The following is a 14826-nucleotide window of genomic DNA, read 5'->3' on the forward strand; positions in this document are numbered from 1 at the left end:
TTCACAATATTAACTCCTTAACACTCTATAAAATCTCTGCATGAATGGAATCAAACCTAATATGTTGCTGATGAACTGACATACAGTAACTATAGTAAAACTAGTTGTATTTAGTTAAGAAATTCGAGATTCTCAGGTTAATATTGGGATACTGTGATAAAATAGATTTTGGATTTTTTGGGTGAATAAATGTTTTTTTGTTCGCGATTACTTGTCAATTAAGTTAAAAATTTTAGACATGATGTCTCTAGCAAAAATACCAAATTTTATATCGCATAAAGATACAAATTTTCAGGATAAAAATATGCAACAAAATATTTTTCATATTTCGATTATTAACACATATTGGGGAGCTTGACTTTTTGCAGTGGTGTCTTATGCATATCAATTTTAATAGTGTTAAATTGGTAGTAGATGAAATGGACAAAAACTACGTTCAAAATGTATTGAAGAAATAAATCTCCATATGTTTCTGCTAATTTGAGTGTCTTGTCCAACTCCATTAAAAACTAGAAGAAATAACAAACCTCCTGAAAGAAACTGTTAAAAAAAGTACACGATACTGAAAGAAAAAATGGCAAGTTTAAAAACAAAACGGAAAAGTTTTAAAAAATAATCTAAACTTGTGTTCAGAAAAAATATTGAATTTGAAATTACGAGCAAAGTTGCCCAAGCTCCAGAAGATCAACAAGCAGACAACGAGAACCTGAGAGTTAATGTCTGATATCCCTCTTCTGAAGTACGTTAGACTGACTTCATTTGATATAGAACAGTCGTTTTCCCAGTACCGACTGTGTTCTGTGACAATCAACAGAGATTTTTAATGGATAATTCGGAGATGTCATGTATTGTGAACTGGAACTCCAAAGACATTTTGACTGATGAGGCATGGTTAATGAGTACACACAGGCTTTTACTCGTATTTAACTAGTTAGGATTTTTAGGTGTTAGGATATTGAACATTATTATGTGAAGGATGAAAATATTTTTAATGTTTTAGCAAATATTTTTTAATTTTTTAACACATAAAAAAATTAGTAATTCTCAATTTTATCACCTAAAAATCCTAAACCCAGTCATAACACTGACATCTGAAAGTAAGATTATTTATTTATTTTCCAATGGCTAGAATTGACGATCAAGTCATTTTCCCTCTAGCTTCCCAGTACAAGCTAACAAGGTCCCCAGTCTGTTGTGCAGGTGGATTTCAGGCTGGGCAGGACAGGAGGTGTTGTTTGTCCATGATTTGGTCAGGGTTGTTGCACAACACATCTGTTGGAGTGGTATATGCCTACGGTGAGCCAGGCAGTCATGTCCTGACATCAACCTAAATTTTGCTACAGCTTCCTTGCGGCCTTCATATTTTACTTCCATTGATAGTTCATCAATTTTTTCTCATGACTTCCCTCTGGCAGCTGTAATATTTTCTTGTGTGTTTTCCATTTGAAATGCTTTCTTGATTTCTTCAATCTTCCTGCAGAGGTTTGATTTGGAGTGGATTATTGTTTGGATTTTAGTGCCTTTTTTGGAAAGTTGATCTGCCATTTCATTGTCAAATAGTCCAACATGTGAAAGTGTTATTATATATTGTTGTATATAATTAATTAGTATATGATATAATTAATTTTGTATATGAAAATCAAGATTACCTGTTTTTTTCGCTGTGCTATGTCAGCAGTAGTTTGTTCATCATCCAACATTTCTGACGAAAAATTCTTAATCACTTTATAATTGTCTGCAAGAAATGGGATTTGTTTCTTCTTCAGAAACTGGGCTTTCATGACATCTTTCCCATCTTCACCATAAGCAAACTAAAAACAGAAACATAATATCTATGTAAATTCTTGTATTCCATGTTGCACTTTCAATGCAATTGGAAAACAGACAAGAATAATGATAAAACAAAAAACTTGCTGAACATGGACGTGCTTTTTTCAAATCTTCACACTATGTTTGAAGTTCATAAACAGCAGTTATTATTTAGTACTTATGTATGACATGTTGACACAAAAACTGTACACACACGTACAATATACAGTACGTAGGTGAGTTAAATGAAAAACTAAAAAATGTATGCAGACATAAAAACTGCCATTCACACACATATATGCAGATGAGTAATTAACAGAAAAAAAATAATATTGAAAAAAAAAAAAAATTTGTTCTAAATTCAGGAACCATTTACTCAGAAACTACTTAAGATAAAGGGCTGAAATTGTGTATGCTAATGTAAACTATATACTTCTTCAAATAAATGGACTGCTATTTTTAAATATTTAATTCAAGTAGTGAAAATGTGGAGAGACACATCATATTTTTATAGGACAAAATAAACGTATGGACATTCGTCACATTGTGCTTGTGTAATTGAAGAAGTACTGTTTTTATTCCCCTCATTTTTTCAAATAATATGCTTTTGACAAAGGGCGAAACTTTTGAAAAATGTGAGATTAAAAATTTTTTGTAACAGATGTTCCTAACTGTTGACAATCGCAAATTTTCTTTTCCAACACACTTTTCTTTCTGCCATGTCTATATTAAAACAATGAAAGATAATTTGTTTCTGTGGCCAGCTCACAACTCACCAACATTTGTTTATCACACGGTGTATAGGACATTAGTCTGTCTTTGATAGAAACAGAAGAAAAAAATATCTTATATATTCATACTGTTAACAGCACTACCGAGTTAACAGTCATTGTGACTCAGTGAAACATACATCTGCATATATATATATATATATATATATATATATATACAGTATATGTCTGTGGATCATGTTATGTTGAAATGTACAAAAGCTCTGTTATTAAAGCAAAATAAACAATTCCTAAATTCACTGGCGAATATGCCCCAAGCACTAATGGAAAATAGTAATGGTTTGTCAAGCATGCAGCAAACATCTAAGTGCAATTTTTATGCGTAACTTAAGTTTTGTATACATTGCACAATCTTCAATAAAAGATGCTCCTTTCCTAGTAGGCAGGCAACACATTCAGACCAACTTGTTATGAAGAAGATTACAAGGAAGCAATGACTTCGAAAACTTTTGCATCAAAGCTAACCCCGAGTACATGAGCTCTGGAAAGACATGTGCAAGGACTTGATTTCAAAAAATGCATTTCGGAATTTCTTTGAAAAATACTGCGAAAAAAAAATTTCAGAGGAACCAACATTAAATACACACTTCATTCAAAAACAAGTTGTAAGTTATTTCATCAAGAGAACCTCCCCCCCCTCCCCAAAAAAATATATATATACATATATATGGTGGGAGTGAAATAACCCTGCAGATTTTTAGAGTGAATAGCTCATGTTGCATGTAACAAAAAACTGTAATACCAGATTGGTGGAGAGTTCACAGTTTTCTCCGAAAAAAATGTTTTTTCCTAAATGTTTAACACCCTCTTATTTGGTAACTATTGCAAATTGGATTGTGATTCTTGTCCATATTGATAGAAAATCTAATAAAGAATCATTTATCCCTCTGTCCAGTTCAATAATGTGGGCGGTTTTCGTGTAAATTTAATTAAAAAACCACTGAATGATGCAATCCACATCGCAACGTTGTAGCTAGAGAAGGGAGCATAATATAGGTTTCCTATTCATTCAGAATACCCTATCATGCCTTTCAATCTGCAAGGTTATTTCACTTCCACCATATATGTATATATACGGTATATATATTCAATATACTTAACATGACAATACATGCATATTTAAATCTTAACTCTAGAGACCACACTCTTCCAATAACTACCATATTGGCAAAAATCTAATAGAAAATACTCAACATTAAAACTAAACCATGGATCCAGAGCAATAGTTACAGTCGATAGCATTAAGGTAAGAAGTCAAAAATGCGTTCATTTCTTCAAGAGCCAATTTAACTGTGTTGGGTTGGGCCTAAAAAATTGTCTGGCAGTGATAAAAAGAAGGAAGCCGTAGAGGCTACTGAATTGTTACATCAGCTAGAAAAATTTGACGCCTTATTTTATTTGGTATGTTTAAACGATATTTTTGCTCTTGCAAATTCATTATTGGAAGCACCTCAGTATTAGTAAATGTTCGTCCTTCATTAAGGCAATGATAGAAAACTTTTCAAAGCTCTGAAATGAAGAAAAATTCGACAATCATGTCAAGCACTACACTTTGTAATCTAGCAATTCTATCCATTGAGAGGGAGAAAAGTTGGGATTTGTTGAAGGATCCACCATCAGTGATCGACAGATTCGTTGCTAGGAAATCTCAACAGCTCCAGTTCACCTTATGAAGCCTTTGTATAGATATGCCTTGCATGGTTGTTTATCATAATTTTGCATGTTATTAAATAAGACTTCCGAGAATGAGTTTCAAGAGAGTTAACGGCAGCGGCATTGTCAGGAGATGGCTCAGGTACTTTCAAAACCCTGCATATCTGACCCACCCAAAATAATTAGTCTGGCTACACCACTGCTCGTGACCAGAATATTGTACGAAATGGAAATATAAAAATTGAAAATTTATCCTCTGAAGAGGTGGAAAAATTAAAATATCTTGGAGCAAAAGTAACAAATATAAATGACACTCGGGAGGAAATTAAATGCAGAATAAATATGGGAAATACCTGTTATTATTCGGTTGAGAAGCTTTTATCATCCAGTCTGCTGTCAAAAAAACTGACAGAATTTATAAAACAATTATATTACCGATTATTCTGTATGGTTGTGAAACTTGGACTCTCACTTTGAGAGAGGAACAGAGATTAAGGGTGCTTGAGAATAAGGTGCTTAGGAAAACATTTGTGACAAAAAAGGATGAAGTTACAGGAGAATGGAAACAGTTACACAACACAGAACTAGACACATTGTATTTTTCACCTGACATAATTAGGAACATTAAATCCAGACATTTGAGATGGGTAGGGCATGTAGCACGTATGGGTGAATCCAGAAATGCATATAGAATGTTAGTTGGGAGGCCGGAGGGAAAAAGACCTTTGGGAAGGCCGAGACATAGATGGGAGGATAATATTAAAATAGATTTGAGAGAGGTGGGATATGATTATAGAGACTGGATTAATCTTGCTCAGGATAGGGCAACAATGAACCTCTGGGTTCCTTACATGCCGTAAGTAAAATAAAAATTATAAATTATGATTTATTTAACGACGCTCACAACTGCCGAGGTTATATCAGCATCACCGGTGTGCCAGAATTTTGTCCCACAGGAGTTCTTTTACATGCCATTAAATCTAGGGACATGAGCCTGTCACATTTAAGCACACTTAATGCCATTGACCTGGCCGGCATAGAACCCGCAACCTCAGGCACAGAAGGCCTGCGCTATACGAACTGTGCTACTCAGGGCGACACCACAGTCTACTATATACAGTCGCGATGCTCAATATGTAGTAAAAATGCAAACATGGGTAGTTGCCCACCACTAGGATCGCTACTATCGCCTCATCATCGCAGATCTCTCTCCTAGTAGGCAACAAAATATGTTACACTTTCGTTGTCGTGTTCTTTTGGAAAAATTAACACCTTCCTTCCATAATTGAAATATTAAATGGATAAAGTTAATTTATTATTTTAATGAAGTATATTAAATTCCACCATAAACTCGAAGATACCTGCAAGAAATAAGTTAATATAATTTTTGTTTGTGCAAAACGAACTGAAATTTAATATAATAGCTTCACTCATTCAAGATTATAGCGATAATTAACTATGAAACCAATAAATATTAAATTGCATTTCTCTTTACAACAATAATAATGGAAATATGAATTAATGGAGTAACTTACGTGTACCGGTACTTGTAGTGTAGGCTTACGTAGTTAACAAAGAGGGATGAGGTTAAGCAATAATAATCACACCAGAATTGGAAATAAAATGTGATCAATAAATTTTATTGTAACAGACTTTTTCTACGTCTCTAGTAAAGCAACAAATAAAAATAACAACAAAATTAACAGCTATAATTAAAAACATATCCTTTGAAAAAAAAAGTAGGCCTAAGCAATAATAATCCCACCAGAATTGAAAATAAAACGTGATCAATGAATTTCATTAAAACAAACTTAATTTTTCTACGTCTTTAGTAAAATAACACATAAAAATAATAACAAAATTAATAGCTACAATTAAAAATATATCCTCTGGAAAAAAAAGTAGACCTAACCTTTATTTCTCTGGAAATTTAGCAGCCTAAGTGACAGAACTTTAACTGGTATCTAATGTCCTTTCGGTTAGACTGAATCATTTCATTGTGAAATTTAAGGATATAATGTATTCTAACAGTCACAAAGAACTTCAAAATTAAGAGTTTTGTTTCTGCACAGCATTCTTGTGGAAACCCAGGAACCTTTCTGAATCTTTCGGAAATCGGAAAAAGGATAACTCTGGCCTCTTTCTCTTACTGTTGCTACAATTTATAGCACTACAAACGTCTCCTCCTTGTCCCATATTATTATTCCAATTATTATATTTTAGCCATTAACATTTTCATTACAACCAATAACGAACAAGCATCAATGTGAAATACGCAACGAGCTAGCACTCGATGGAAATATGACACAGTCCAAAGTCGACCATGGACAGTCTATTGTTTCTAGTTGCTAACCGCTTGGAGCGCTTTATCACGAGATTTGCAAAAAAACACCTCAAGCTTCGCGACTTTATATAGTAGACTGTGGCGACACTGTAAGTAAGTAAACCTGCTACAAAATGTCATCCTTACTGCTATCCATGTTCTTAGAAACACAGCACTTTTTGAAACGCTTCACAGCCAATACTGATCCAAGCTGTAAATATGTATTGGATCAGTACTGTGCACTTCGTTTTTTCCAATTTGCTATTAGCTATTGGTGTCAGAGCATGGTCCGTTTAAGCAATAGTCTTCAACCTTCCTAAACACCCTGGTGTTCTATTTCAAGCACAAAATGGTTGCATGACTGAGGAATTTATGGTTGACTGCTTTAGGTTTGTTGTAAATAAAGCCTTTAAGGACAACATGCGCAGAGTATATGATCAGTTAGTATAGTCTGCATGTCCTATAAAGTAGACTTCTTTTATCACTCAAAAATGCTAGGCTGCGATTATAATATTATAAGAATGGTTTTCACACAGCTGTTTCTGTGCAAAAACATCGTAATAGATTTGGACCCATACTGAAATCATCATTACCGATATCATTTTACTTTTGAAGAAATGAATGGTGAGTGCTTCTCATTACCATACCTGCACTACAGTGCCATCACTGTCTCTAACTGTCATGTCGTAATGAACTACTAAACCTTCCAAATGTTTAACTAAGCATCTTTGGAGATATCCACTCCTACTGGTTTTCACAGCTGTATCAATTAAACCCTGAAAATAAGAAATGATTGTGGTTAAATACATACATGAAAACAAGTATCAGTATTCTCATGAATACTGTGAAATATTGTGGTTAAATACATACATGAAAACAAGTATCAGTATTCTCATGAATACTGTGAAATATTATGTTTAAATACATACATGAAAACAAGTATCAGTATTCTCATGAATACTGTGAAATATTGTGTTTAAATACATGCATGAAAACAAGTATCAGTATTCTCATGAATACTGTGAAATATTATGTTTAAATAGTATTCTCATGAATACTGTGAAATATTATGTTTAAATACATACATGAAAACAAGTATCAGTATTCTCATGAATACTGTGAAATATTGTGTTTAAATACATGCATGAAAACAAGTATCAGTATTCTCATGAATACTGTGAAATATTATGTTTAAATACATACATGAAAACAAGTATCAGTATTCTCATGAATACTGTGAAATATTGTGGTTAAATACATACATGAAAACAAGTATCAGTATTCTCATGAATACTGTGAAATATTATGTTTAAATAGTATTCTCATGAATACTGTGAAATATTATGTTTAAATACATACATGAAAACAAGTATCAGTATTCTCATGAATACTGTGAAATATTGTGGTTAAATACATACATGAAAACAAGTATCAGTACTCTTTGTCCCTTGTGGCAGCTCACGAATAGTGAGATTTCTAAATTCTGTAACGGTTCTTTCAAACTGCTCTAATTTCTGTTGTAGCCATGACAGATCCGTGATTCTTTTTTTTTTAAACTGCTGAATTTAAGTTAGTGCATGGCCTGTAGTAAAATGTAAGGAATGACGTTTGAGCCTACCTGGGGCCTCTTTAAATCTGCAGTGTTGCACTAAAATGCTTATTTCTCGAAAACCATGTATCAGTTTTACATAAAATAAACACATTCTTAACCTAAAAACCTAAAGAATTAAAGTACAAAATGAAGTCAAATTTAAAAGTGACAAAATTGATCATTTTTGGTCACTGTAAGTGTCCAGTCATACCTGAACTGTTGAAAAAGGCGTAAAATGAATAAGAAAAAAATGTGTCACGTTTATAATACCTCTCTTCCAGCCATACAATGGAAAAAAAATTCCTGTGGCTTGATACCAGTCATGAACCTTCCATCCACAAAGCCTCCGGCTCTTGGCGATGTGTCGTAGCGAGGAAAGCTGGGGAGTGCCTTGCCTGACGCCATGTGCGGAGGCCTCTTGCCTTCCAGTTCAATCTGACCCAGCAGGCAGGAGATCTGCATAGCATTCACAGCTGAACCCTTGGCACCAGTCTGAATCATAAGCTGCAAGTTATTGCGGGGAAATCTCTTCAAAAGCCCCCCTGGAATGCACGCCCTATAGCCAGAACAGATTAAATGATGTTAGCACATTTCAAAGTTTTTTTAACCTGTATTTAATTTCAAATTGTAATTTCATTAACATACAATAGTTATATGCTGTTGACTGATGCTAATGTGTTGGTTATGAACAAAACAAATGATGTCAACTCGTACAGTTCAAACTGCTGTGTGTAGTCGCTTAAATTTCAGTTCTTGAGGATATTTACCACTAATAATTTTTTCATATTGATTTATATTAAAATATTGAAAATATGCCACCTACTTTTTTATGTTTTAATTTCACATCCACGAGTTCTGACACAGGCTTTCCCACAGTTACAATTTCGCTTTTTCATTGAAAGAACGGCAATCAAATGACTTTTTCAGAATTTCTTCTATTGTGCACTAATTTTAAGTCATTATATGACACTCACCCTTCAATTTATACTTTTGCATCAATAATGAAACACTATTCACTTCAATTTTTACATACCAATACTCTTGGAATTAGAAATCACCACCAAAGCACATCTGCTTAGCGCCTACTGGACCGACATAACAAACAATCTGTGGAGTGCAATAACGAATACTGTGTTGTTGTGTGGAGTGAAATACCCATTGTTGACGGGAGTGTTTAAATTCAGTTATAGAAAGTCATTATTGTTGTGAATAAAAGTTACATTATTGTTTGAATTAAAAGTCACACTATTAATAAACGAAAGCTACAGTGTTTCAGAAATATCTCACTGAAACATACCTGTTTACTTTATTTGTGTAGTCATCAAGCAAATTCTTATATGAGCCATCAATAATTGCTCTTCCTATGGCTTTGTCCTGATACACTTCATCCATTTTCTGATTCATCTCTTCTCGTGATGTTGTTTCTGGAAGGTTAAGTGCAGTTTTCACAGCAGTGTCACCTATCTGAAAATTGTGAGACATAAGTTCATTAAATAAAAATTATTTATATATAAAAAGATTATACAATCTTTGAAAAAAAATCTTTTATACTATAGCATCAAATATAAGAGTGAAGGATTTTAACATTCATTTATGGAGACGATTTTGTACAAATTCTAAAAGTCCTAAAATATAAGAAAGATGAAACAAGAGGATGCAAGAAAACATCTTTAAAAAGCTATGTCAAATTTTATATTTACTATTTTAACTGTTATATTTGCAAAACTTTTCATATTTACATTATATAAAAAAAAGTTAATTTATAGCTCTACTGATGAAATCTGATCCTTGTTTCTGCATCATTTTCCACTTTTAGTTGAAAGGAATACTGTCACAAAGTAAAGTAAAACTTACATTTCTAGCATCTCTAATGATATTGGACCTCCACTTTTCTGCAGCATCCACAACAAGAATGTCTTCAACACCAAGTGAGAAACCTTCAATTTTTAGAAAAGCATTGAAAAGCTTTGCAAACGAATTCAACAATGCACCAGAATATGTTCCACCATACAGCTGGAAAACACAATGAAATATAAACAAGTTTCTATTAACAAAAATGATCAGTCAAATATAAAGCAAGAACAGTCATTTTTCACCATTCAAAAAGTTGTAAAGTAGCATTATACACCTAAGCTTGCTGTGTATCTTCAAATCTCCTCACAGCACAGTTTTTATTAGCATGGCACCATTAACTAGTTGGATGTATTCAATACCGTTACTAGATAATTAACTGATAGTTTTCGCCCTTCCTTCTGATTTGTAAAACGAATTCAGCCAACTATTTTCATATTATCGCACAATTTGAATTGCATGCTTTTGTTGTAATTACACGAGGGTGGTTCGATATGTAAGGCACAGATCCGACTCATATCAACGTATTTCACAAAATCTGGGGCAGGGAGAGGGGAAATAAAACAAACATTCCACACAGTCACCATTAAGATTCAAACAAGTTTAAACATTCCTTCACAGGGTTTTCCTGTCCAAGGAAAATTAAATTATGCAAAACTCCAGTTTTCAATGTGTTTTAACCCTTAAATAATTTTCTGGATAAGAAGTTCTTGAATGGACCAAAGAGGTGAAAATCCGATGGTGCCAGATCAGGACTACGAGGTGGATGCAGCAGAAATTCCCACTTGCACTTTTCCAAGCTTTTGCCTGGTTTGATGTGAGGTAGTGCACCACCATGCAGAAATCTCTCACGAGCATGTAACCCTGGCTTATTCAATCAATATGTTGAGAGTGTCACAGTATGTCACCATTGAAGGCCTTGAAAATCCTAGAGTAATCGCAGTTATTATCACAGAAGTAAACACTGAAATACTGAAACAATTGTCTTTAGAGACAATTAATATTAGGTACCCTCCACAAAACTGGCTTCATTTATACACCGACGGATTCTTGATCTCCAGAGAACAAGGTGCAGGTGCAGGTGTTACGTGCTGTCTCTTCTCACTTTATAGATCTCTTGGATATGGAACAACAAGTTTTGATGGTGAAATCATTGCAATAAGTGAATGTCTCAGGAATCTTCTATGCCACATCAATAAATTTAGGAATGCAGTTATATTGTCAGACTCCAAAGCAGCTATTCTATCAATCGTCTCTACACACACACCTTCATCTCAAACAGCAGAAATAACTAAAATGCTCTCTCAATTATTATCACTGAATAAAAGAATTGTATTCCAATGGATACCATCCCATTGTGGAATCCTGGGAAACGAGAATGCGGATGCTTTAGCAAAGAAGGGCAGCACTGCTACTTACAGACCTGTTACTAAATCTACGTATTACTCTGTGAAGAGATTTATTAAATCTACATACTTAGACTTCAACAAACAAAATTTGATAACTCAATCCCAAGGGAAAAAATGGAACTCTCTTCATCAAAATCCACAGTTAATTCCCGATTTACCACGCAAATCGTCTGTAGCTGCATTTAGATTGTTAGCAGGCCATGACTGTTTGGCCAAACACCTGCATAGAATTGGAATATATCAGTCCCCTAACTGCCCATTGTGCAACTCAAACCAAGAAATGGATTCGGAACACCTTGAAATCTGTGCTTCAGTGGCTGGTCATGATAATATCTTTGAAAAATATTGGAGTGCGAGAGGTCAAATGACTTTATTGTCAAATGCCTGGCATTAGAAAACAACAACTTTTTTTTTTTTTTCAGATGACTGAACTTCGAATTTCTTACATCACTGAAGCGAACTCTAAACCCATGTTTCATCTCCCATAACGCTGCTTTACAAAAAAGGGTTTTCTTCCTCTCAGTAATAATGGTAGAGATTTTGTAGTGATGCAACCTTTCTTTTGCTTTTGTGTTCCTCAGTCAGCAATTTCAGAACCCAGCACACGGATACTTCACATAAATTTAAGCCTGAGATTATTTCATGAAGAATGCTCTTTGGAATGTTCATCGTCGCTTCAATTTCACGGACTTCAATTCTTCAAACGTCCCTTAGCAAACCTTCGACAATAGCACACTTGTCCTGGCCTGCCCCTCTGTTGCTCTGGACCATCATTCAGTTTCATTTGATCATCTTGAAATTTGTTGCAAACACACACGTACTTACTTCTTTTCAACATAAAATGTCTTGCCCATAAAAGTCACTAACCTGCGATGATATTATAAATTTGTGTATAGATAGAGAGCAGCTGCTATGGTGAAAAATTTTCAGGGGCAGCAAATTTTTAAATAACAAATCTACGTCTTAAGTTGGAAGGCCACTATTATTCGTTTCTTAATATATGTTGAATTAACGTGATATCTAGACTACAAGAAGACTTTCCAATAGTCGACTATGGAAACGTGTTTTTCGACAATTTTCAGTGCAAATAACACCTATTATTCATTTGTAGCACTATATGAACAGCGTGTAGTTATTCAATTATCTACAAAAATAAAATGTAGATGTGGGAATTTTCAGATAATTTTAAGATAACTGTAATTTGCAGATAATTGTGTTTATAAATGATAGTGGCAACACTGACTACAGCAGATTTCTCTTCAGCTATTCTCTTGTACACTTGGGACAGTGGATAGTTGAACACTCACACCAGGTCACATGCTCTTTACCTTCCCATGTGGGAGAGATCAGACTGCGGCATGTTTACATTTTTCAGCTCTCCACTGCGCCACGTGCACTGCAGCATTCCAGTGCTCAGCAGAGCACACCTCCTCATGACTGAGAAGATAAAAAAATGATTTGCGCACAAACATAACTCAGAACTACCTCAACTCACTAGCTATCATCTCCATAGAGGACAACATTTTGGAGAAAATGAGCTTGTCCAAATTCGTTGATCAGTTTGCTCAGCAGAAGGCAAGGCAAAAGAATTCATAGGGTTTGACACAGAATATGTCTTTCCCCGCAATGGGTATGAGAACCTGTTCCAGTATCCGTGGCGAAACAAAAAATGACAGAATTTAAAATGCTTCCTCTAACAAGACTATCTGCCACAGCCAAATGCTAATGTTATTAGTAGTTAGGCCACGCAGCAATGTAACTTGTGTGATCACAACCAATGTTGCCATCTTCCCTTGTTACGAGCATGAGAGCACAAAAGTTGTGTGTAAAATTAACAGTGCCACACAGTCTATCTCAACACTGAGGGCAGCTACAGATGTGTGCAACCGCTGGTTTGATTTGTAACTGCGAGTTCTGCAATATTAAAGTGATAATAGACATGTGCGATACACTTTGAGGGAACTACAGTGGAAAATTTGTTGTGAACTGGGACTAATTTCAGAATGTTTCCTTATATGAAGTGAAAATATATTGTTGTTCAAATGCCTAGATGTTTGGCAATGAAGCCCTTAGTCCTCTTGCACTCCAATATTTCTGAGGTATAGAATCTTCTTTTAGTATTGCACAACATACAAAAGGGAGAGTGAAGCGAAAATATGTTGCATGCTTCACATTCATTACTTCTGTTATCGTATCTTCCATTAGAAAACCAACACGAAAATAAAACATTCAAACCAACACAACTGAGGTGGATAGAAGCAAAGAGGTGTAAGTGACATTTTAAAAAAATGATTTACGTGCCTCCAGGGTAAACTAAAGCATTTAAAATTTCAGTGGTAAAGGGATGTCTTTTATCCACATTGCACATTAACATTTAAAATTGTTGTTGTTGTTGTCTAGTGCCTTGCATTTGCCAATGAAGCCATTAGCAGTCGTGCTTTCCAATACTTTTGAACTGTAGTGTCTTCTGATCTTAATGCTTCACAGGTCTGCAAGTGATCTTCATTCATTTCTGCTGGATCGTTACACAGGACACATATGGGTGAAGCTGAGATACCTATTCTGTAGAGATGACTTGCTAGACAGTCATGATTTGTCAATAGTCTGAAGGCTGCAACTGCTGTTTTCCTTGGTCTCTGGGGGATTATATCTGGGTTGGGAAGTAGTGTAATCCATTTTTTGTCTTTAGCATTTGATTCTATTTCTTGTAGGTATGAATGAGAAAATTTTGTAGTGATCAAGCGTTTTATTGAGGAATATGAGAAATTAAATTTAGATTTTTGTTTTATTGTTGTGCCTTTCTTGGCAAGTGTGTCTGCGGTTTCATTCCCCATGACTCCACAGTGTGCTGGAATCCATTGGAGACGGACAATCTTATTAACTTTTTGGAGTTGTGTCAACATTTTGTAGCATTCTCTTATTTTTGTTGACTTCTTTGTAGCATTTGAACATATTCCCTGAATTGCAGCTTTAGAATCTGAAAGAATTACTGTCTTGTTATATTTATTTAAGGGAAGATTTAATAATTGGCGGAGAGCAATTAAAGTTCACAGAATTTACGAAAGCTTAGTAACTTTTAATCACATTTCTAGAAAATAACATAAGTGCACTTATACACCTTTGCTTCTGATGCCTCAATTGTAATTTCTTTCCAGATAATGGGCGACATATTCTGTGTGCTGGCACAACCCTGCCAACACAGTGCAGAATTTTTTTATTTCAACTTTTAATGAGGGTGAAAGTGAAGGGACAAATATTAAGGAAAATGGGGCAGGATATTTTTTGGGTTCCTACAGATAACAGAATTGTAAATTTGCCACTAATTGTCGCTCTGATTTTATCATTCTGCTTGCTAAATCTGGTAACTATGTGCACTCAAACTTTAAAACACTTTTCAGC

General features: G+C 34.5%; 1 protein-coding gene across 11 annotated transcripts in view; it reads right to left on the reverse strand.

The window, feature by feature from the left end:
- The window catches only part of LOC138705289 (DNA-directed RNA polymerase I subunit RPA1-like), a 191616-nt gene that overhangs the window by 45397 nt on the left and 131393 nt on the right, over positions 1 to 14826 (reverse strand). For 10 of the 11 annotated variants that reach the window (XM_069834147.1, XM_069834137.1, XM_069834144.1 and 7 more), the window contains 5 exons: positions 10022 to 10180; positions 9465 to 9631; positions 8438 to 8723; positions 7224 to 7352; positions 1650 to 1811 (listed from right to left, as the gene is read on the reverse strand). In XM_069834147.1, the coding sequence (XP_069690248.1) occupies positions 1650 to 1811; positions 7224 to 7352; positions 8438 to 8723; positions 9465 to 9631; positions 10022 to 10180 (903 nt within the window). The remainder of the gene's footprint in view (positions 1 to 1649; positions 1812 to 7223; positions 7353 to 8437; positions 8724 to 9464; positions 9632 to 10021; positions 10181 to 14826) is intronic. The other variant, XM_069834140.1, reaches the window with a different exon arrangement.

The sequence above is a fragment of the Periplaneta americana genome, chromosome 8 (genome assembly GCF_040183065.1).
Source record: "Periplaneta americana isolate PAMFEO1 chromosome 8, P.americana_PAMFEO1_priV1, whole genome shotgun sequence".
Lineage (NCBI taxonomy): Eukaryota > Metazoa > Arthropoda > Insecta > Blattodea > Blattidae > Periplaneta > Periplaneta americana.